This window comes from Cavia porcellus, unplaced genomic scaffold (assembly GCF_034190915.1).
Source record: "Cavia porcellus strain 051 isolate PalLab524CR breed Dunkin Hartley unplaced genomic scaffold, mCavPor4.1 scaffold_20, whole genome shotgun sequence".
Classification (NCBI taxonomy): Eukaryota; Metazoa; Chordata; class Mammalia; order Rodentia; family Caviidae; genus Cavia; species Cavia porcellus.
The window spans coordinates 56,652,938-56,675,555 of NW_026947503.1; the positions used below are offsets into that span (position 1 = coordinate 56,652,938).

Sequence of the window (22,618 nt, forward strand, 5' to 3'; positions counted from 1 at the left end):
ATTTATGGCATGCAACATGATGTCTTGAACTATATATACACTGTAGAATGGGCGAGCCGAGCTAACATATGCATTGCCTCATGGAATTATTTTTTGTGGTGAGGGTGCTGATGCTCTGCATTCTTAATGATTTTCACCGTATACAATACACTATTAACTGCAGTCATCAAGTACACAATAGATCTCTTCAGCTTAGTCTTCCTAAAAATACGACATGCTTCATGAATTTGCATGTCGTCCATCTGTGGATGAGGACCATGCTAATCTTCTTTGTTTTGTTTCAGTTTTTAGCCTGTGTGATACCAAAGTGAGACTCCGCATCTTTAACTCTGTGTTGTCTCTAAAACGTTCAGACTCTTTCTCCTCAGCCACCGTACCAGTGCCGTATATAAAGAATAGTTTGTCATCAAATTTTAATTAGTATTCAGAATCTCTAGCTTGTCTCATAAATGGCATTTAGTGATTGGATTCAAGTTGTCATTTAATGATGAGGATTTCAGGTGCTCTGTAATAATTACTAGGAAAGCTTATTCTGTGTGATATCAAGTAAAAATATTTTTTCAGGTTTGTCTAAAGGAAGGATAATTCTTGGAATTTCCTGTTCTTACCAGATAGTGTGACATAAAACACCAAAAACCTTTAATAAATACTACCATTAAATTTTTAAAATTTTGGTTTTATTTCTTGATTTTTGCACATATCTGTATAAACTCCTTTTATTATTGCAAACCAGAATAATGTATTTATTAATAACTACAGTATGGGTTTGAACCTCATATTGTATAATTTTGCTAACTTTAGACAAGTTATACTTTCTTTGAAACTCAACTTCTTTTTCTGTAACATAGATGTAATAAAAGGGCCTGCTTTGTTGATTCATTATGATATAATTAAATGAGATGACCTGTGTCAGGCATGTCCAACCTGTGGTCCACCTTTTATTATTCTCTTCTTTATGCTACAAGTAAATTATCCATAACAGAAAATTGTATTACTTAAATATATTTAATATAAGTTCTATATGTGGTGCAAGACAGTTCCTCATCACTGAAAAAAATAAGGGAAAAAATGGTAGGCCAAAGTTGGACATAATTAATCTACACAAAGCATTCCTTGATTTTAGTTCATTGTCAGATGCTGTCATAGAAATGGAAACTGATGAACCCTCTAGAGATAAATGATCCAGCCTTCTTTTTTAAAATAAAACTTAGAGTTCTTTGAATAGATTTTGGAAATTTATATTATCCTTTGAAAGTTGATCTGGAGAAGGAGGTAGCCAAAATGAAAGTATTGATCTTCAAAGACCATTGTCTTCTTTTAGTAAACAATACATAAGATAAACTGTCTCTATAGTTAAAACCAGGATTTTCCTGGATTTTCATTGTGTTTTGTAAGGCTGTTTGTAGTGTGATAAACCTGTGGTTTTCTGTGGATTATGTGTAGGTGTGGCTGTGCTCCACACAGCTGGCTGTGAAGTTACATTGTCAGAAGTGTAAACAAGAGGTGACTAGAGGCTTAAAGGCTGTTTCTCATTCCTGGATCCCTTGACATTACTTCCCCATGCAGAGGTCTCATTACTTTCTCCTTTTGATCCCTGACTTTTCAATCTCTTAGGTAAATATCCAATTTCTATTTCAAATTTGCTTTAGAGACACTTAGAATCCTCAGAATGTTAAATGAAGGAAGGGCTTAAATATTTACCAAAGTGTACATTCTTCCTTAGTGCCTTGCTCCATTAGTCTGAAATACTTCCTCCCTCACTCCCCACTCGTAGACAAGCCTCAGATTGTGAGTGTGAGGAAATTTTCAGTCTGACAGTCTTGGTGGTCTGTCACCTTAGCGTGTTTACTCTGTCTGCATTTTATAATAAGCCATAGATGGAGCATCTTGACTTTTGGTAACATATATGTTTTGGTCTCTGCAAATACATCAAAGTGTCTTTCCCTTTTGGAGCTGTGCCAATCTGAATTTTGCCTCTAGGAGAAAACTGTCTCCGGGGACACAGTTCTTCAGTATTGTTTTCTTCACTTGTTACCTCAAGAGGAATTTTCTTCTCTTTAAGAAAACACCATGTATAATAATAAGGATTTGTAAGGTAAATAAATTAGAGAAGTGATGGTTTTAAAAAAAAACCACAGAGGCCCTTAAAGATTTGTTATTTTGTTGGCCTTGTACCTTTAACATCTTAAAAATTCAATCGATGTATCTTAAAAATTCAGTCCTTTTCCACACACACTGATGGTATAAACTGTGATGCATACTCAGAGTCTGGGATATAACTTGCTTGTGTCGTGTTGATGTAGCGCACTGTGAGGGGCTAAGGTTTGCAACCTGGCATGGACTCTTTGCTTTACCACTGTAGTTATTGACAAGGTGGCTCCCTGGTGAGGTGGCAGTGTCACCTTGTTGGCTGGTTTTCAGCCAGGAAGCCATGCTGCTATGGCAGATGAAAGTAGAACACACAAATGTCTATAGAGCCAGGGCACATACTGTCCACAACAGGTGGGTTCGCTGATCTGAGCAGATGATGTCATTTGTAGGAGAACAGATACAGTCAGCTTTTAGTAGGAGGTAAGAGATGCCCGTAATGTCCTCCCAGTGTAGAAGCACAGTTGTAGGCGAACACAGCGGACAGCTCCCTCCTACTGCTCCCAGCACCCAGCTCAGCCTTCTGTGGATGGTAGCACAGAATCCTCTGTGGATTCCTTGAAATACCATTTTACTTTGCTGTTTTAAGGCTTTTATAGCCCTAGGTACAAGGCCAGAACTTCTAGGAGGTGAATGTGTGCTGTGATCACGAGATGCAGAGAGGCCCTGGCTCACGGCCGTCCCTCTTCCTAGTTGAGCCTTGGCTGTGTGGCTGAGGACAGCTGGCCACTTGCTGTTTCTCCAGACCTCAGGGCTGCTGCTCCGGGCTGAGCAGGACGCCCACATGACACAGGCCACAACAGGATGGCTGGAGCCCAGGCCTGTCTGGTTTCAGACACTGTTGTTTCTAGTCTTTCTTTAATTTTCAAAATTGTAGTTACCACAAAAAAGTAAACAATTTGAGAAGGAAGAGCAGGGAAAAGGAAAAAAAAAGAATCAAGATATATCATGTATAGATACAAATCCCCTATGATAAATGGGATCATTATGTATACCTAAAATGTACCAATAAGCCTAATTAATAAAAAAAATCAAAGCACCTTCTGTCTAAAGGGTAATAGTATAAATGTATCCCATTTTAAATAATATTTGTATGGTGAGTAAATGATATTTTAAAAATTTTTAATAAGTTGATTTATGAGCCAATTTATAGAATATTAAAATATTGTTTAATACCAACTTTAACTGCAAGAGAAAAAGCTTCCCTCACTCCTGTTTCTGCTTCAGCCTCTGCATCTTCTCCTTGCCTTTTGGTAAAGTGTTCAGTCTCAAGGCTGCTGCTGTCTTGGATGAGGACAGGCGTTCAGAGCAGGACACCAGCTGCTTTGCACTTTCTCCTGTTGGCACATCCACATCATGGATTTTATATCCCTTACCCGAGTGCCAAAACCATGCCAGTGTGAGGAAGATTTCGTGAGTCAGTCTCTTTCTCATCTTTTAAATATGGCTCCACAAATGCTTTCTGCTTTCTCTTGTTTATCATCATGTGTGTTTGATTCCCTTACAGCCGTGGATAACCCCTCCAGTTACCACCTGGGGGAACTGTCCTCAGGCAGGATTCATGCTCTTCACATGTTGTCTGATCACACGTATCTTCCAAGCTTTCATTCATCCTTCTTTCTCTAGTTTGGACTTTTTTCTCCATTTTGCTTTTGCTTCATCACTTCTAAAAGCAAACTTTGCCTACTCAAATTACTGTCCATACAGTTCATGTCTACTATTTCTTCTGATCTCAGAGGACTGTAATCCTTTGTGTCTCTTGCAGTGCTGCATCCATTTTATACTGAGTAAGATCTGACCCGGAAGCTGCGCTCTGCTGGATGTTTTCAGAAGATGCATCTTAGTTGTTGTTAGACTTTGTTTCAGCAATTCTATAAGGATTTAACTGAAGAACTGATGCAAATTCACATCCTCCATAGACTGACCTGGTGTTACTTTTATAGATGCATGAGAACTAGCACCCCTCATGTCATTAAAGATTCTGTCTTTTCAAACTTTCATACGGACATAGAAGGATTTTGAAGATCCTTCTTTTATATGCTTCTTTTTATAGGTAGTGGTGTTTTATTGTCTAGAGGGTATTTAAGTAAAGATAGGAGGATTCATTCCTTAAAAAAAAAAAATCTTCCTTGGGGAACCTTTGGGTACCATGCAGCTTCCAACTCAGGAGATATTCATACCTGAGCAAAAGGTTCATATTCTGAAATTTAAAGTAACTTATCTTGGCCTTTAATTAATGTGTTTTTGTTTGTTTCTTTTGTGTAATAATTTACAGAATTAACATCAGAGTCCCAAAATAGCTACCCATCTGTTGTTGGCTCCATGTTGGGTACTAGTAGAATTAAAGTGAAAATAGAACTTGTCCTCTAGGCCTTTAATACATGTCCAGTTGCATTAACTTGAGCAAACCAGAAGAACACTTGAATATAATGAAAGTTGTGTTATGTTGAAAGTAGATCTAAGATAAAAATATATTCTTCATAAACAGTCCTTAAGGAAACCAATGACTTCCTCTAATCTCCATTATGTACTACTTCAAAGGGCACAGTAATAAAGATACAGTGTTTTCATAGAGTGTTTTCCTTAATAACAAAGCATTCCCTTAATACCAAAAAAAAAAAAAAAATCAAGCTTTTTGACTGTTTTCCCTTCAGGGCATGATTGACACAGTGTGTGTTAGTGGAAATAGTGAGAAAGTCTCAGGAGGCCAGGTACACTGCTTGGATCTCATTGTGTGCTATCCGGACAGTGTATAATCTTTCCCCATTGGAAGAAACTTCTTCGGGAAAGAGAAAGAATGTATCCCTTGCAGTACAGGTATGTCACTATGCTCTGGAGCAATCAGTTGGTAAATGGATGATAAATCAGAGAGTACTCAAGGGTATTGAGTATCACAGAGCAGAGAGGAATCAGAAATGGAACTGTCCCTAGAAATCCTACCTTTGACGGCAGGCAGTCAAAAGGATTTCTTATTATGTAAAAAGGAAGTTAATTTAGGTCATGGAAACAGCTAAAAAGCAAATCACAAATTGCTCATTCCGGAAAAGGTAGGTGTGGTTGAAAGGGAAGTTAGTGTGATAGGTTCAGAACCACTAAGAGGGGCAGTCCTGCTGCAGAGGAGTAAATCTGTTCTTTAGTCCTTCTCTGCTTCCCTTTGTTTCTTGTCTTACTATTACATAGTTTCTGGTGTTTCTCAGACCCTTACTTGGGGATCTCAAGTCCTTGTCTGCAGAACCCTGGGAAATACACAACCTGATCAAACGCATCTGGTTCCAGTGTCAGCTTCGGGGAGCAGCCGTCTCCATTGGTGGGGCACTGGGACTTGGGTTCTGTGGGGCGCTCTAGATCGTACAGCCACAGCTCCTGTCCAGCCAAAGCATATTACATTTCTGAGGCAGAATGCTTCTCAGTGTATAAAACGCACGAAGTTTCTGTGCATTTCAGGGCTTCTTTCCTCCTCTTCACTAACAAAATCACCCGAAGACACCCTCAGCCGCTCTGTGGAGCATGGAGGGCTGGAAAAGGAAGGCCCTGTATTCTCCATCCCCACGCCTCTTCCTCGTAGCAGCACGCGAGGCCCAGGGAGCCTTGTGTGAGGCCGGAAAGGCAGAGTTAGCTCTGATCTCTGCAGCACACGACATGTGTCTCATCAGCACTGCCATGCAAACCGCTTCCTCTAGGTCCTCATGATCCTGGTCTACACTCTCCCCTTTTCAGTGACTTCCCATCTGTCACAGCCCTCATTATGTGAAATTCTGGTTTGTTTCTTTTTGCTCCTTGCTCATTTGTTTGCTTGCTTTGGGTTTTGGTGGTACTAGGGTTTGAACCCAAGGGCTTTCTACCAAGGTACACCCCAGGCCCGCCGTCCTTTTTTAAATTTTGAGATAGGAGCTTGGAATTTGCCAAGACTGGGCTGGCATTTGTGAACCTCCTACTTCAGCCTCCAGGGTGCTGGGATTACAGGCAGTGCCACTATGCCTGCCTAAAACCTTAGTTATTTTTAGAGTTAAGGATGAGCAAAGAGTGGGCACTGTTCATAGGTTAAAGTCTGCCTTTCTATGGCATCCTTCTTTGGCTCCAGGGGGCCCAGCTGCCAATACAGTCATCCCTTTCTAAGTCAAAACACTAGTTCAGAGGTATTTTCTCACCTGTACATTTTGGCTTTAAAATGTTGTATCTCTATAGCTTTCTTGTTATTCCAGGAATGATTACAAACACTCAAATGCAGGAAATAAATTCACAGTGTTCTTGAAGTTTGACAGTGAATTCTAAATTTCAGAAATACACCATAAAAATCAGGGTATGTAATTTTGTGTACACAATTTTAAGTTGTTAAAATCAAAACAAGTAAGCCTCTTTTATAGCATCAAAGTCACCCTGACTTCTCTGCAGAACCAGATCTAAATAATGATCACATACTAATAGATGTGTAATTGAAGTGATCAAAAATAAAAAATCATAGATTATCGAAATACATAGCAAAATTAAAGAATAATGTCAGACAGTTATATAAAATTACTAAACTGAAAATAGGAAACCAAGTCATTGGGTTTTTTAAAGATGCCTAACTAAAAAAGGGGTATGACTATTGGTAGGGCATTCTTTTTAGACTTGTACTGACTTGCCTCTGAGAGTCCGTGCTAATTTCAGTAGAAGATGTCTGGGGGTAAGTTAAAAGCACACCTGTTGAGCGAACTATCTCCCAGCTCAGCTGTAAGTTACCATAAGGTGCTTGTGTCCATCAGCCTCCAGCACGGAACACTAGATACATGGAGAGAAGCTTGTGCTTTCTGTATTTGTCTGATTTAGACCTGGAATTAAGCAGAAGATACAGAGTTTCACGTGGTTTGGTCTAGATCAATCCATGCTCTGCTTCTGTTGACAGGGAAATATGTAAATTTTAGCAATTTAATTATTGAGTTGAGTTTTAGACACTTTGTGTTGATTTCAGTATATTAAATTTACTTGATATTTCATATGTTAGATTTATTTGAATGCCTTGAATATCCCCATTTATTATACCTAAAGTTCTAATTAATATAAATAATTTTTCAGACAAAAAAATCTTTCCAACTTTGGATGGCAAATTTTTTTTCCTATGGTTGTGTGAGGATATTGTTGACATAATGACTAGTCAAATTCCATCAATTTAAACTGAAATTCTATGAGTCACTGGGCCAAAGAAACTGGTTTTACCCTCAGGGTTAAATATGAAGATTATATAAAATATTATATCCATCTTTTAAGTAAGTAAACTATAAATTTGAATTTTGGCTACAACTTTTACATTTTATTAAAATATGACTGTTGGTTTTAGATGTCTTTAAACCTGCTTAACTGAAGAAGGCCTAGACTTTTAAAGCTTTGAAGCAGAATTTAGAAGTGAAATAGTATTTCTGAAACAGAAGTGTCTCAATTTGGCACATTTGTTGAAACAAATATCTTCTTGTTCTACCTTCCTGATATCCTCAGAATCAGTCATCAGTTAAAATGTAATCAGTATTTGTTGAATGAGTGGGGTTTTTTTCCTACTCTCTTTCAAAGTTTTTAAAGACATGCTGGTAAGAGAGTGTACCTGTATATCAGCTATGCCAGGGGTTTTAGAAAGTGGGGTGTTTAGAACTTTGAGGGGGAGTTCCCATGGTTGTTTCAAGGGACCCCAGATTTCATATACTACTACTAAGACATTTGCCTTTTTATATCATTCACACATCAGTTTATAATGAGTTTCCGAGACTACATAATTTGGGAGATCCTAAATTCAGTGCGGGAGCAGTTATGAGACCCCAACCATCTTCTCTTAACCCAGATATTAAAGAGATTAAAACCATATAAAATTATATAATTCTATATTATTTTTGTGGTTTTTCATATAAATACACTAATAATACTGATTTTGTTATTAAGTGAATCAGTAATTTAAAATTTTTTTAATTTGGTAAATAATGGAAGATATAACCCAAAACAAAATCAGCTGCTGGGTCATCAGTAATTTTTAAGAATTAGATTGATCTTCAGACCAAAAAGATGAGAAATGCTACTTAACTTCTTTTTTTCTTGAAGTAAAATTTGTATGTACAGTGAAATTCATAGTTCTTAAATATATAATATGATAAATTTTGAAAAATGTATATTCTCCACATCATTAACATCCAAAGAAGATATGGAACATTCACATCACCCAGCAGGTTCCTTCTCACTGCCTTTCCTTTGACCACTACCTCCATGACAACCTTCGGATTTCTGTTACTGTAGGTCAGTCTCATCTACCTTTGCAATGCATTACAAGGGGAATGGTGCACAGTCTTTCTGAGCGTTACTCGATTCATTAAGCATGCTGCCTTTCAGAGTCATCCCTGTCCTCTATGCCAGTGTTGATTCCTTCTCTGGGAACTGTTTGGATAGGCCACAGTTTTCTGATCTACATTTCCACTGATGGACATGTACATTCTTTCCACTGTGCAGTTACAAATGAAGTACTATAATTGTTCTTATAGACATCTTTTCATGATCATGTTTTTATTCTCATTATGTAGGAATAGAATTGTCAGGTCACGGGAAGCTGCATGTTTGGCTTTATATGATGACACTGTTTCCCAAAGTTGAACCATTTTATACTCTCATCAGCAACATGGGAGAATTCCATTGGCTCCACATCCTCCCAGCAGCTGGGGTTTTGTGGGTCTGACATGGTTTCTCACAGTTTCTCGCAGTTTTGATTTACTTTCTCTAATGATTTTGAACACTCATCCATGTGTTTACTAACCAGTGCTACATCTTTCTTTGTGAAATATCTTGGGTTTTTATTTAATTTGGTTTATATGTTTCTGTAGTGTTGACTTGTAGGTTTTCTTTATTCTGAAGACCAGTTGTATAGGTCAGCCTTACTATTGCTGGGACAAAATACATGAGACACACAAATGAAAGGATGGGAGAGGTTTTTTTTAGCTCACGGTTTTAGAGGTTTCAGTCTGTGGCCAGCTAGTTTTAAGCAGAAGCATTGTGGCAGAAGAATGGCAAAGAAAAGTGATTCAACTCATGGCAGCCAAGAAGGGAAGTTTGTTGGAAAGACCAGATAGAGTCCCCAAGGCCACACCTCCATGACCCACTTTCCACAATGAGGCCCCCCCTCATAGCCCAGTCAGCCACAACCCCCAGTGTTTTGGCTTAGTGCCCTCACAATCCAGGAGCCGCCTCTTTCAGTCAAGTTAACCATCAAGAAAACTGGAGCACACTCGTTCTCTAATGAGTGTATGTGTCACGAATATTTCCTCTCACTGGGTAACTTGCTTTTCATTGTCTAAATGAGCAGAGTCTTTAATTTCTTCTGGGTTGTACAGGAATTTTTACTTTTGATGTAGTCTATTTTTTCTCTTAAATTGGCACTTATTTGGGTCCTAAGAAATCTTTGCCTATCTCAAACGTCAACCACTGTCCTGCTCTTTAGTATTAGTGATAGTTAGTGTGGTGGTGTTGGTGTGGTTCCTCTAGTTAATTTCATCAGTGTCTCTGATAAAAGTGACAGAAAAATGAAAGCCTTTTAAAACACATCAAAAGTTCTGTGATGAGACATTTTAGTTTCTCAAAGCCCACAAACTCTTTTGTTGTTGATGGTGGAAGAATTCTTTTATACTGTAAGTACACTGTGGGAGGGTTTATTCACCCGAGGGCCCCAATTAATAGAAACCCAACTGGCATAAAGTTTATAACACCAACATGTGCTGAGTACCTGCTGTATTTCTGCTGTTTATTGTAATATAGTCCATCCGAGCTTAGAATCTAGTGGCAGTCCGAGTGTAAATCTGAAACAGCAGTCTTGCATATTTTTAATAAATGAATGGTAGGTAAGAGTGTTTGCAGAAACATTTCGCATCCTTTCAGATGGAGGGAAGGAGTTGCATTCTGTGTGGTTCTTTACATCCTAACCAGGACAAAGGAGGAGGAGAAAGCAGAATGTTAATTTCCCACAGTGGAATTCAGTACTTTTCAAATGACTTGCAAGTAAGAATATATTTACCCAGTGATGAGCTTTGCATGCCTTTCCACACATCATTCTTTTTCAGTCTTTTGTTGAAGAATAGGTTTGTGATCTGTATCCCAAATGAACCACATCAAGACTTTTCCCAAGCAACAGTTTACCTTGTGATATAAAAGTAAGACTACAGTCTTACTACAGTCACTTACTCTGTAACATCATTTTATATTCCAGCCTTTAGTTTTGTAAGTATAAGTTTAAAGTTTATCTCCACTGACTTCTCAACTTGGAAGACTATTTCAGTGTAGGTGCTTTGTTGTCATTCATAGGGCCGTAGAAGGTAAAGATGCAGGCTGGGTTAAGATTATATTTAAATTGAGACTTACCCGAAGAAAGATTTTGGGAAAAGGTAATAAGTCTCATAGTTGAGAAGTAATAAAGATCTAATAACTGCATATAGGGATATACATGTAAGTTCACATGCAAATGAATTATCAACATTAAAGCCTGCTTTTCTGAAGTTATTTTCTTAGACTTTAGCTCATAGTTTTGATATTGAAGCAAAGAAAAGAATTATTCTTTTTTGGTTTTCTGAATGTCCAAATGAATATTCAAATCGATGTGCTGCTACTTATGATTACTGCAGAATATTTGATAACATGAACAAATGTTTATTAAGTTCAAGTAAAATGTGTGAAGTAGTTGGATTTGAAAATGTTTTTCAAGAAGTGGCTTAGATGAGCCAGGCATGGTGGCTCACCCTGTAATCCCAGCGCTCGGGAGGATCATCAAAAGCTGGGGACCAGCCTGGTCTACAAAGTGAGCTCAGGCCTGAACTTTATAGTGAGACCCTGTCTCAAGACAAAAAACAAAACTAAACTAAAAAACAGGTGGCTTAGAGACAGAGAATGATTAGCATGATTTTCTTATCTCAGCTGCAATTATAGCACTCATTTTTTCACTATTTTTCTTTCTTTGACTCCAGTTTAATGTGAGAGACACTAGATAAAACCATTAATTTAAAAACAGGTACGTTGAGTACCTGTCAGGCCACATTCTTTGTGCATTAATAATAAAGAGAATAAACCTTGCTGTCTGACCTCTGAAGGATTGTAGTCCAGTGAGTGGCATATGTGGCACCAAAATAACTTAATTAATGAAGTTAAAATAAAGAATTGTGAAATTTAAGTAGATCATGGAACTGGACAACCTCATTTTTCTAAAGTTAGAACATTGAGTTACTTTTAAAATCCAGTTGCTGACAACATAGTTGAGTTCAAGATCATGCGCCAAATTTGGCATTGAAAAGGCTGAATGGAGAAGCCATGCTTAAAAGTGTCCCGGGGTGTATTTGGTGAAAGTACCCTGAGGTTTAAAGAAAGTACTTACAGTTACTGTCACTTAATAATTTGAACAGAAAGTTTAAGGAACAGTACAATTAAATGTGGGATTTATTAATGTATGCTCTTTTGTCATTTCAGTCAAATAAAAGATGTTATTTGGGATTGGGCTGGCCATTCACCCAGGTCATATGGCATTAAAACAGAACACCAGTGAACTGCTAAGAGACAGGAAAGAAAGGGACTTTACTGATTTGGAATCCCTCTCAAGTTGCTTCATTGTGCTGTAACTCTGGTCTTTGTTTAAAGGAACTTTATTTAATGTCTCCTCAGCCCCAGACAGACACTCTGAAGAGCGAGTAGTATATTAGTTTGTAAAATCTTGTTGGGACGTCCTGATATCGGCCCTTAAGTGACAGCCATCCACTATAGCCCTCATCATCCTGGAGGCAAAGTCTTGCAGGATTCAGAGCCTGGGTGGGGAAAACCTTTTTGTGGTCTGCTTTTTCCGGGGTAACAGAAATAACTTCATAACCTCCCTCCCTGTGAAAACCTTCACAGAGTCACAAAGATTATTCAATAAATGGCTGCTTTTCTAAGCTGTCTTTTAATGGCAGTGAGTAAATTACCCATCTAGAAAGTTTCAGACATTTAACGACTCAGACAGTATCTGCTTGCTCTGTGTGGAAGTTTTCTGTCTCCTGGGCATGGGGATGAATGTTTCACGTCACTGAGCAAGCTTCTATTTGGGAGGAGAGTGGTATGAAAACTTTCCATGCAGTACACATGTGGCCACATAACATGCACATATATAGCTAAGGGTTTGTGCTTGTTATCAGAACAAAATTTCACTAACAGCTCCTACCACCTGCTAGATGTATCCTATTTCATTTTTTAAAATACCAGTTATATTAATTGTTAAATTATTTATAGACCACAGTGAGTGAGATCCGAAATTTAAAAGTCACTTCTCTGTATGCATTGTCTCACTGGACCCTCGCCATGTCCTTATGAAATACAGGTGTTGTCATTTTCTAAGTGCGAACACTTGCCCTTGTAGTTGGGTGGGCTATGGAAAGCAGCCGCAGAGCTCACCTGGGAGTGGAGGCTCCCAAGTTAAAGAATCCCAGTTGCGCTATTCCCGGTGTTTACAACCCTGCACAGGTCAGTTAATGAAGCACTTGGTTTATGGGACTGTGGTGGAGACAGAGGAACTGGTGCCCGCCTGAGGCGGTGGCACAGGTCTGCACGGAGGGGCACTCACTGAGCGGGAGCCATTAGTATTCAGATACCTCCCCCTGGTAGAGCTCATTTAAAGTTAGCTCAGGGATAGTTCCATGTCACAGCCCTCTAGAACTTGCTTTTTAACTTTTCCTGTCTTTTTGAGGCAAGAAATCAGGGATCAGTTTCTTTTTTTAAAATGGATAAACACTAAGTAAACATATAAACTATTAGGATTCCTAAAGTGTGGAAAAGAGGAATTTTGGAGGGCAAACTCTTCTGTCGTATAAGAAAGGAAACAAGAAAGGCACAGAGGAATGAGAGTCAGAGTTACGGAGGAATGAGAATCAGAGTTACGGAGTCCAGCACAGGGGGCAGTGACAATGCAGTTAAAGGGACCCCACTGTTTGAGGTGAGGTGTGCGCTGGAGATGCCTGTATCCCTGGAGAATTGGGACATCATAAATAAAAATTTAGGGTGGAAGAAGCCTTCCCCAAGATACCAAACACAAAAGCTATATTGAAAGAAAAGACCTTGTCTATGAAAGTTTTTTTAAAAGCCGCAAATGTGACAACCAGTAATCATCTTTTTTCTGACTTACACATAAAATTCTTAAAAGTTACAGAGAAAAGAATCCAGTGGTAATGTCAGTAGGCAGTTTACAGTATTTAATTCAGATGTTGTTAAGCATCTGAAAAAAATGTTCTAATTCAGTATTAACAAGGAAAGATAAAGTAAAATAGCAATGTTCCATCCTTCTGAAAGTCAGACTGACAAAACTTAGAAAAGAAACCTGTTGGCACCAGTTGCTACAGGTAACATTGTAGAAAGAATGGTGGCCTGATTCGGTGAAGTACGAAATGATTAAAACCGTCTCAGAAAGCAGTCTGACAGCATAAGGGGGAATGTGAAATAGAGATTTTTTTTTTTTGTATTTTTACCAGTACCAGGGATTGAACTCACGACCACACGCTTGCAAGGCAGGCGCTTATGCCGCTGAGCTAAATCCCCAGCCCCTAGAGAGGGTTTTTGATCGACAGTCTTACCCTGGTACTGTCATTCATAAAAGTGAAAGCATCAGATTTAAATAAGAGAAATGTTTGAAATGTTCCATTGAAATGTTTTTGTTGTATTATTTTGGCAAAATCACAGAAACACTGCATGCCTTTCATGGAGAACAGGTGGGTTGTATTTTGATATATAGCATTTTTATGGACTATCATGCATTGATGGAAAGAATGTTTGCTGTTTGAGCTGAACAAATTTTCATGAAATACTGAATGGGAAAAGCAAACCATAGAGAAATATGAGGAGTTAATGCACTGTTTGGGTTATTAAAGTCAGAAAGCCCCTTTGTGTGTGCATGCATACATGTAAAGGTATGTAAGTATTTGGGAGCATGTAGAAAAATAGTGGCTTTTAAACATGACTCATATGATGGCAAACAGCAAGAATCAAAGGAGGGAGCTTTCCTACGGGTGCCCAGCACAGGCAAAGAGAGCCAGAAAGATCCACCACTGCCTACCGGGCATCGCCACCAGAAGGCCTTTTCCTATGGGTGCACAGCGCAGGCAGAGAGAACCAGCAGATCTGCCTCCACCTGCAGGGAGCTTCACCAGAAGGCTGCTTCTTGCAGGTGGCCAGCAGGAGCAGGAACACACAGCCAGGTAAGCCCTGTGCACCTGTAGGCCACCATTGGAGGCCCTTGGTTCCTTCAGGCAGCCATCACCCAGTAGCAGAATCAGACAAATACACCCCTGTATGTCTGCCACTATCACAGGAGTCCCAGTGTAGACACACAGGCTGAGAGAAGCAGCCCCAGGATAGCTGCATAGGTCTTGGAGAAGCCTGCTCCACGCCCTGCTACCTCCCTGTAAATCTAGGTTAGAGGAACCCAAGTGCCTGTCCCATCCCCGTACACATGAAGGGGCAGCAATGTGGGAAGTGCCTGGGGCCCCACGACCAGCTTGTTGGGAGGAACCCAAGAGAATGTCAAGATGAAGGAGCAAAAGACAATCTCAGACCTCTAGCCTACATAGAATAAGTCTAGGAGGCATAGTCATAGAAGAAAGGAATTCACACACCTGTTATTCTAGAGAGATAAAGGTGACCATGTTTCCAGAAACAGCAGCAGAGGAGGATTGCCAAACAAGACAAGTGATTAAATGAAGGGGAAAAGTGGAGGGCCAACAACAGGATAGTAGGGTAGAGACAAACCAAGTAGAACTCAAGGCTCTTGTAAGTAAACAGACTCAACTGAAGATCATGTTCATGAGTGAAACAGTTCGAACTCATATGCATGAACCCTAGAATAAGAAACAGAAGAAGTTAATTGGATCCAAAAGCAAAATAGTTATTGTAAGAGTGATAGGGGAGGAAACACCTGGGAGGGAAAGGTGGTAATTACTGTTAATTTCTTTTTGTTTTGTCTTGAATTCTTGTATTGTTTTCATAATTTTGTTAGGTTTGGCTTTGTTCTGTCTTGTTTTGTTAGAGTTTACTCTCTGATGATAGGAGCAGCTATTTTGAATATAATGGGACATATTATGGTAATCTTGGTTTCCTATTATATTGCTTTGAAGTCTTATAATGCTTTCACTAATTTGTTTAATTGGCTTTATTCTGTTTTGTTTGATTTTATTATGTGTGATGATATGAACAGCTATTTTGAAGAAAATGAGACATTATAGCCATTGCTTATTTCCTGTCATCTTGCTTTGAAGTCCTGTCATGCATTTATTCTTCTGTTTTGATTGGTTCTATACTGTTGTGTTTTATGTGATTTTATTATATGTGATGATATGGAGAACTTTTTTGAGGAAAATGAGATATTATAGCAGCCATTGTTCATTTCCTGTTACCTGGTCTTGAAGTCCTGTAATGCTTTCATGCTTTCAAATAATTTTATACTATTCTGTTACGTTCAATATTATTGTGTGTGAATGTATGCTCAACTATTTTCAAGAAAACAGGAGACATTATGGTAACCACTATTGATGTTCTGTTTTGTTGTGAAGTGCTGTATTGCTTGCATTGTTTTGTCCTGATTTGCTTTGTTCTGTTTTATTTTCTTTAAAATAAAAAAAAAATAAAAAAAATAAAAAACAAAGGAAGGAAAGACTGTGTTAAAAATAGAACCAGTGGTTGGGATGTAGGCCCTAGGTTCCATCCCCAGCACTGGAAAACAATCCCTCTTCCTGCGCGAGTGGTGTGTTACCTAACAGTGAAGTAGATGTAATCACTTGTGCATGTCCCCAAAGATATTAGAGGGAGAAAAGATGGATGCTTCAGTATCTTTCAGCTTCAAGGCATGTCCTTCGTATGTTGTTAGTGAAAAGGCAGCAGGTAATAGTTGCAGTGATGTGCGTGTGTATACAGCACACTTCCACGTGCCTGTTTGTGCAAAAAGAAAGTGTGAGAGAAGCCCCAGGCTGCTGCTGTTCGGTATTGAAGGGGGCATTCGGTGATTGGCTTGTTCTTCATCTGTGGATTATTTTGTTATAATGTGTTACTTTGTAATTTGAAGAATAGCCCTAGGCTCTTTGCTCATGTTATGTTTACCACTACTTGAAAGAGGTAAACATGCATGTGAAGATTTTGTTTTGTGTTTTGGTTTTGACATAGAACTTGAATTCCTTAAAATTTAAGGTTACCAAACCTTATGAATTAAGACATTTAACTTTTTTCAGGAGCATATATTAGTAAAATGATGAATTATTTTTATCCCATCCCTAGGGACAGTACTGAAGGATAGCTATTTATGTTTCACACATAGATTCTGGTGATAAATATGTGTAGTCTTCCCAGGAAGATAAATTTGGTTTGGCAAATCCTACTGCAAATGGAATCACAAGACCAATATTAGAGTTATGATATAAGTGGTGAACAAACATTTAAAATATGCAAAGAGCTCTTGTGAATTGGAAAGATAATTTGTTGGGCAGATGATACCATCTTTGACTCTTGACAGTCATTTTATGTTTGTACTTTACAAAAATAGCAAAGTATTTAGAAAGTTCATAAAACATATATAGGTCAGAAAGTGAACATTTCCAAGAGACTGTACTTACATTGGTACCTTGTACTTACCAAGAGAGACTATACTTACTTTTTTTTTACAGTATATTTAGCTGCCATTCCTTGGATAAAGACTACTATCTAGAACATATAAAGAACACATAAAAATTAGACCCTCCCAAATAAAATACTAAATCAAAAAAATAGGCAAATGGGGCTCTGGATTTAGCTCAGTGGCTTAAGCGCCTGCCTGGCAAGCACAAGAGTTCAATCCCCAGAACCAAAAAAAAAAAAAAAAAAAAAATAGCCAACTGAAATAGACACTTCATAGAAGAAGTACAGATGGTCAATGAATACATGAAAAGTCCTCAGTATTGCTGGCCATTTGAGAAATGCAGATTAAAACAACTCTGAGAGACTGTCTTACCACAGAAAGAATGGCCATCATTAAGAAATTAATAACAAATGCTGATGACGCTCCAGGGGAAAAGGAACCTTTCTACACCAGTGGTGGGAATGTCAACTAGTACAGCTACTTTGGAAATCAGTATGGAGATTCATCAGAAAACTGAAAGTAGAAGTTCCATTTGATCCAGCTGTTTCCCTTGTAGGTGTCTTCCTAAAAGATTTAAGGAAATTATATTACAGCAATATATGCATACTTGTGTTTATAGAAGAACAATTTATAAGAGTTAAATCATGGAAGCAGCCTATCTCTACCAACAGATGAATGGATAAAGAAAACATGGTGTTTCCGCACAGTGGAGTACTATTGTGCTGTAAGGAAGGATAAGCAAGTCATTTGTAGGAAAGTGGATACATTTTGAGATGATGAAAGGCGGACAAGCTGAGCTGTCCCCTGGCTTTTCTTGTATGAGAAACCCAAGTATAAAGGAAGAGCAAAATAAAAGATAACAGGAAGTAACAAGATAGATCTTTATCAGAGAAGAAGGAATCAAAAAGATGAATGGGAGGCAAGGGAAAGGGAATGAAGAAAATGAATTAAGATATTTTGTGCATATGTGGCAATTCCACACAAGAATGTAAACAATATGTCCTAATAAAAATTGAAAAAAGAACATATCCAGCTGTCCAAGCAAGGCAGATTATCTAGATAGGCAGCCTTGACTTGGAAGATTTGCATAATTTCCATGATTTTAATGTGTTCCACAGAGAAGCCCTCAGTATGGTGGTATTTAAGGAACATCTATACAGGCCCATACCCCACGCAGAACAGCTCCTGTGTGGCTGGCGCCACATTCCTGCCCAAACTTAATTTCGCCTCTCTGGTCTCTGTCCTTTCCAAGGGTCTTTGTGAGCAAGTGGCATTCTTTGTCCATAGGTCGGAATGGTGTCCAGTAGGTGTCCTGGGGTCTGTGACGTTCTAAGGAAATTTCAGAGCTCTGTCCAGCAGAACCTTTTGTGTGGATTCTGCCTCCCAGGTGTCAAGGAGGTGGGCAGGGCAGGAGCTCCCGCCCTTGCCTAGCATTTTTCACAGTAGAGAAGATTTAAGCCCAGCCTTGTGTTAGTCACACTGCACAAGGTGATTTGGTTAGGTCTGGAGTTCCTCCTGCGCCGTCTGTAGGAGGGAATAATGGTGGGACATCAGCTGGGACCTTTGCCATGGCAGAGTCTTCCAGTTAGAGCCTAGTTACTGGAGTTTTGTGTCCATGGTCATAATGTCATCTGTATGGTCAAAAATAGAAACAGCCCAGCACGGTCAGTCCCTGGTACAGGGTGTTTTCTCTCTGTGTGGAGAAGAAAAGGAAGCATAGAATGCTGGATAATGACCCTCAGAGCAGCCCAGGGGAAGAGAATCAGTGCTTTCAGACTGAGGGGCACGGTTGCAGTCTCCTGTGTTCTGCATCCAGTATCCTTAGCAATATATCCTTGCAATACAAATTATTTTCTAAGTTAATCTATTTTTTCCTTTACTGTCTTTTCTCTGCTTCTTCACACTGCTGATGGTTAGACTGTACTGTTTTTCTGTCTCTGTAGGCTCCTGTAATTGAGCTGCTGTTTGTGCTTTCCCGTGGGCTGCTGAGGATACAGTTCTTTTGTTTCAGGAAGTGACTGTGAGATGGAGTGTGTCCCATACAGCAGCCACCAGCCACACATGGCTTCTGGGTACTTGAAATGTGGTGCTGTGACAGAAACTGAGGTTTCTCTAGATTACATTTGAATTGAGTTAAATAGGAAGCATCATAGTATATTCTTCCATTAAACTCTTCTTTGTATCGTGAAGACTGGATTGCACTTAACAGTTGAGAAGAGTAGCTGAATAGAGATGTGCTCGTGTGTGTGTGTGTGTGTGTGTGTGTGTCTGAGAGAGAGAGGTACTGGATTTTGAAAACAGTATGGAAAAAGTCTAAATATTTCATTAATAATTTTACATTGGTTATATGTTGAAAGGCTAATAATTGGACTAAAGTATATTTCTAAAATTAGTTTATCTTACTGTGATTTTTAAACCTGACGACCACAGCGATTGAGATTCTGTGTGTCATGCTCGTATTTCTCTGGCAGGCTTTGCCCTCGGGCATGGTTGAACCTGGGGCTGGGTAGCACATTTCCTGTGGGAGCTGTGGTCTTGTTCCCAGGAGGATGTCCAGCAGCCTGGCATCCCTGACGAGCATCCTGCCCCCAAGCAGTACCCTTCTGCACCCTGCCTATTCTTGGTGTTGAGGTTACTGTAAGACTGGCCTTTATGCCAGCTGTTCAGACCTCAGATTTCACCAGGAGTCCTGCTCCTGCTCCGGTGAGTAGCAGAGTAAACTGGGTTCTTTATGAAAGAAAATCCTCTAACGGATCTTCCACTTTTTTTTTTTTCTGTACCAGGAACTGAACTTACAACCTTGCACTTGCCAGACAGGCACTTATGCCACTGAGCTAAACCCCCTGGCCCGATCTTCCAAATTCTAATATTACTCAGCAAACAGCCTGACTCCGTTAGGCATTGTCCTCGGCAATCTACCAACTGGTGAGGAGCTGTAGTCAACAGAAAAGCAGCAGGAGACTGTACCTGTGTCACATAAGCAGTGGGCAGGGGAGCGTGCTGGTGGCTGTGGGAAGATGACAGGGATGCGGTCCCTCCTGCCACCCAGGCCCTGCCCTGTTAGGGACCTACATGGTGCCTGCTGCTCTCTAGACCTCCAATTTCTTGTATTTCTTCTGGGGTACACATTTTCTTTAGCATTGCTTAGCAGAAATGTTTTTCAGACACTCTGGCATCGCCTTCAATGCATCTTCTTGAGTGGGTTATGGTCCCTTTTCCAGCAGCACCTGGGTCTCAACCCTGGCTCCAGTTGCTCTTGGAGATCCGCCATCCCCGCCCCTGCTTGGCAGTCCATGATTGCACCTGTCTTTCTGGCGGCCTCGTCAGGCTCTTAGACTGTGGTCAACAACCTGAGGTTATTTACTGAAGCACGACGTCTACATGGGGTCTGTGTTCCGCAGCCAGTGTGCTCCTGCACCTCTCGTCAGCTTACTACACACTGTGGGGTGTGGATGGGGGTTTGTGCTTGGCTCTGAGTGCCCCACACAGGAAAATAAGGTAGATTTTATGACAGCCATTTACCTTTCCAAGTCCTTTTGCTGTCCTTGTGCTCGGAGTATATAATAGCACGCATAGTCTGTTACTGCATTTTCATAAAATAGCATGAAAAGGTAATATGTTTAAGAATGAAATTCAGGTAGAACTCTTAGTGGCAACCCTGTGACAGTTTGCAAGCTGAGACAAAGCTGGATATCTGTTAACTTCTGCCTTCACAAATGCCCTCAAGAGTAGGATTTAGAAGCACACACCTGTAATCTCAACATTTGGGAGGCTGAGGCAGGCTGATCATCCCAAACTCGGAAGCAGCCTGAATTACACAGTGAGACTTGGTTTTGAAACAGAAAAAGAGAAATATCTCTGAGATATTTGTTGCTTTTCTTCTGTTTTTGTCTTTAATTGGAACAAAAGGACATACCTGTCCATTTTATGTAAACAAACGTTGGGGGTCATTATAGCCCTTGGTCAGCCTTTATAAAGCTTATTTCGCATTCACAGCTTTTAGCTATGTTACATTCCTGACTGGTGTTTTCCTATGCAGGAGATGGGGAGTTTAGCCACCATACATCTCTGAAGCTGCTTTGTACTCGCACATGGTAGATGATGGCAGGATTTGGATCCCTGGAATCTATTATTCGCGTCACAGAGATTGATAATCTTGGAGAGCAGAGAATGTGATTTAAATACCATCTGTGGCCACTTATCCAGCAGATTGGTTAGATAGCAGAATTGCCAAATGAGCAGTGTGTATTGCTGACAAAGAGGAAGCCAGAAGAATTTCACTGTGAGGAATTTTAAATAATTAAAACCATCAAATTATATTAACTTGTATGAGATAAATAAAGTTTAGAGGTTCTGTAGATGACATTTGGTTAGTGTGTAAGATTTCAGTGACATGAGTATGTTTCACGGTACTGGACAGCCAACTTCTCTTACATCACCTCAGACACCTGGAGTAAGCACAGGTGATTGCCAGCTTGGTGTTTGGAGCTGGGTCCTCCAACCCAATCTGATTTGTTGGAATGGCTCAGCTCCTCCCCAGCAATCCTGGCATTAGGACATGTGCTGCTTATCTAAGCCACAGGCCTCTGCCACTTACAGCTCCATCCTTCCAGAAACTTCCTAACCTCTGTAGAGGCTTTGAAGTTGCTTTTTTTGGTCAGAGTTTATCCTGCGCAATGGGGTCTTTTTTTTGTTTTGGTACAGGGAATCAAACTCACAACCTCATGCTTGCCAGGCAGGTGCTGTGTTTCTGAGCTGTAACCCCGACCCTACCATAGGGTCGTAACTCTTGCCTCATTGCCAGGCACTTTGATTTGAATTCCACTGTCTGATGTTAAAGCTGGCCAATGGGACAGTTATGCACCTACCTCCGGCTATTCAGGCCTGCAGAATGTGTTAGTTTGTAAAGGGTTTCCTAGCATACCTGACCTGCTCAATGGCACTGCCCTTGGGGAAGTACCAATGTGGGATGCAGCACCTCCCTTTTACTGTGACTTTCATAGTCGACTTCAGTTTTTCCATTTAATTCTCTAATAAACTTCAGGCTCTGTGATTGTACAATATTTAGCAGAAAGAATACAACAGTGTGTTGAAGGTCAGAAGATGTCAGGTGGTTGTGGAATGAGACAGGGTTAAATGTGCCGGCACGTGGAAGGGTAGAGTACTTTAAAGGTGGTCCACGTAGCTGGACCCCACAGACGGGAAACACTAGCGAAATTCAGATCCCTGCAACACCGAAGACAGGGGCCCATTGATTTGTTGCAGAACTTCTCAGGCGCCAGAGAAACAGGGAACAGGTACGACCCAAGTGGGCTTTGTTTTGTGCTGTGTACAGACAGTGCACAGTTTAGAAGTATCTCTCTAGTGTGTGCCTGCCCCTCAATATTATTGACAATAGGTTTTTCTTCTCCATTGCCAATGCCATTAAAATCAACTCTGTTTTTCTTTTTTACAGAACAAGCTTGCCTTCTCCTATGTTTTCCAGAAACGACTTCAGTATCTGGAGCATCCTCAGAAAATGTATTGGAATGGTAAATCAGCTGTTTTGACATAATGATCTTAGGCACTTACATGTTTAACTACATAACTTTGGAAAGGAATCGTTAAAAGTCGCAGGAAAATAATGGACAACTATATTCATAGAAAACTGCAAGAGTCAAAAATCTTCGAAAAGTCTTAGATTTTTCTAACAGAATTTAAATGTCTCTTTTGCCATTTAGTATGACTCCAGTGAGACTTTGTGGTGAGAAAAATGTTTAAATGCACTTTTTCTATCATCACATGTATATTGCCTCGTAAACCTAGAAATTCAGAGAAGTAGAAATTCAAAGTGTGGAATACGATTTTGGTTATATTTAGCTG

General features: G+C 39.8%; 1 protein-coding gene and 1 non-coding gene across 7 annotated transcripts in view; one reads left to right on the forward strand and one right to left on the reverse strand.

The window, feature by feature from the left end:
• Window positions 1-22,618, forward strand: part of Osbpl1a (oxysterol binding protein like 1A) — a 182,704-nt gene that overhangs the window by 129,151 nt on the left and 30,935 nt on the right. For all 6 annotated transcript variants that reach the window (XM_003474108.5, XM_013157121.3, XM_063231830.1 and 3 more), the window contains one exon: window positions 22,212-22,287. In XM_003474108.5, the coding sequence (XP_003474156.1) occupies window positions 22,212-22,287 (76 nt within the window). The remainder of the gene's footprint in view (window positions 1-22,211; window positions 22,288-22,618) is intronic.
• LOC111758086 (U6 spliceosomal RNA) lies at window positions 204-307 on the reverse strand. Its single transcript, XR_002792321.1, has one exon. It is a non-coding gene; the product is annotated as a U6 spliceosomal RNA (small nuclear RNA).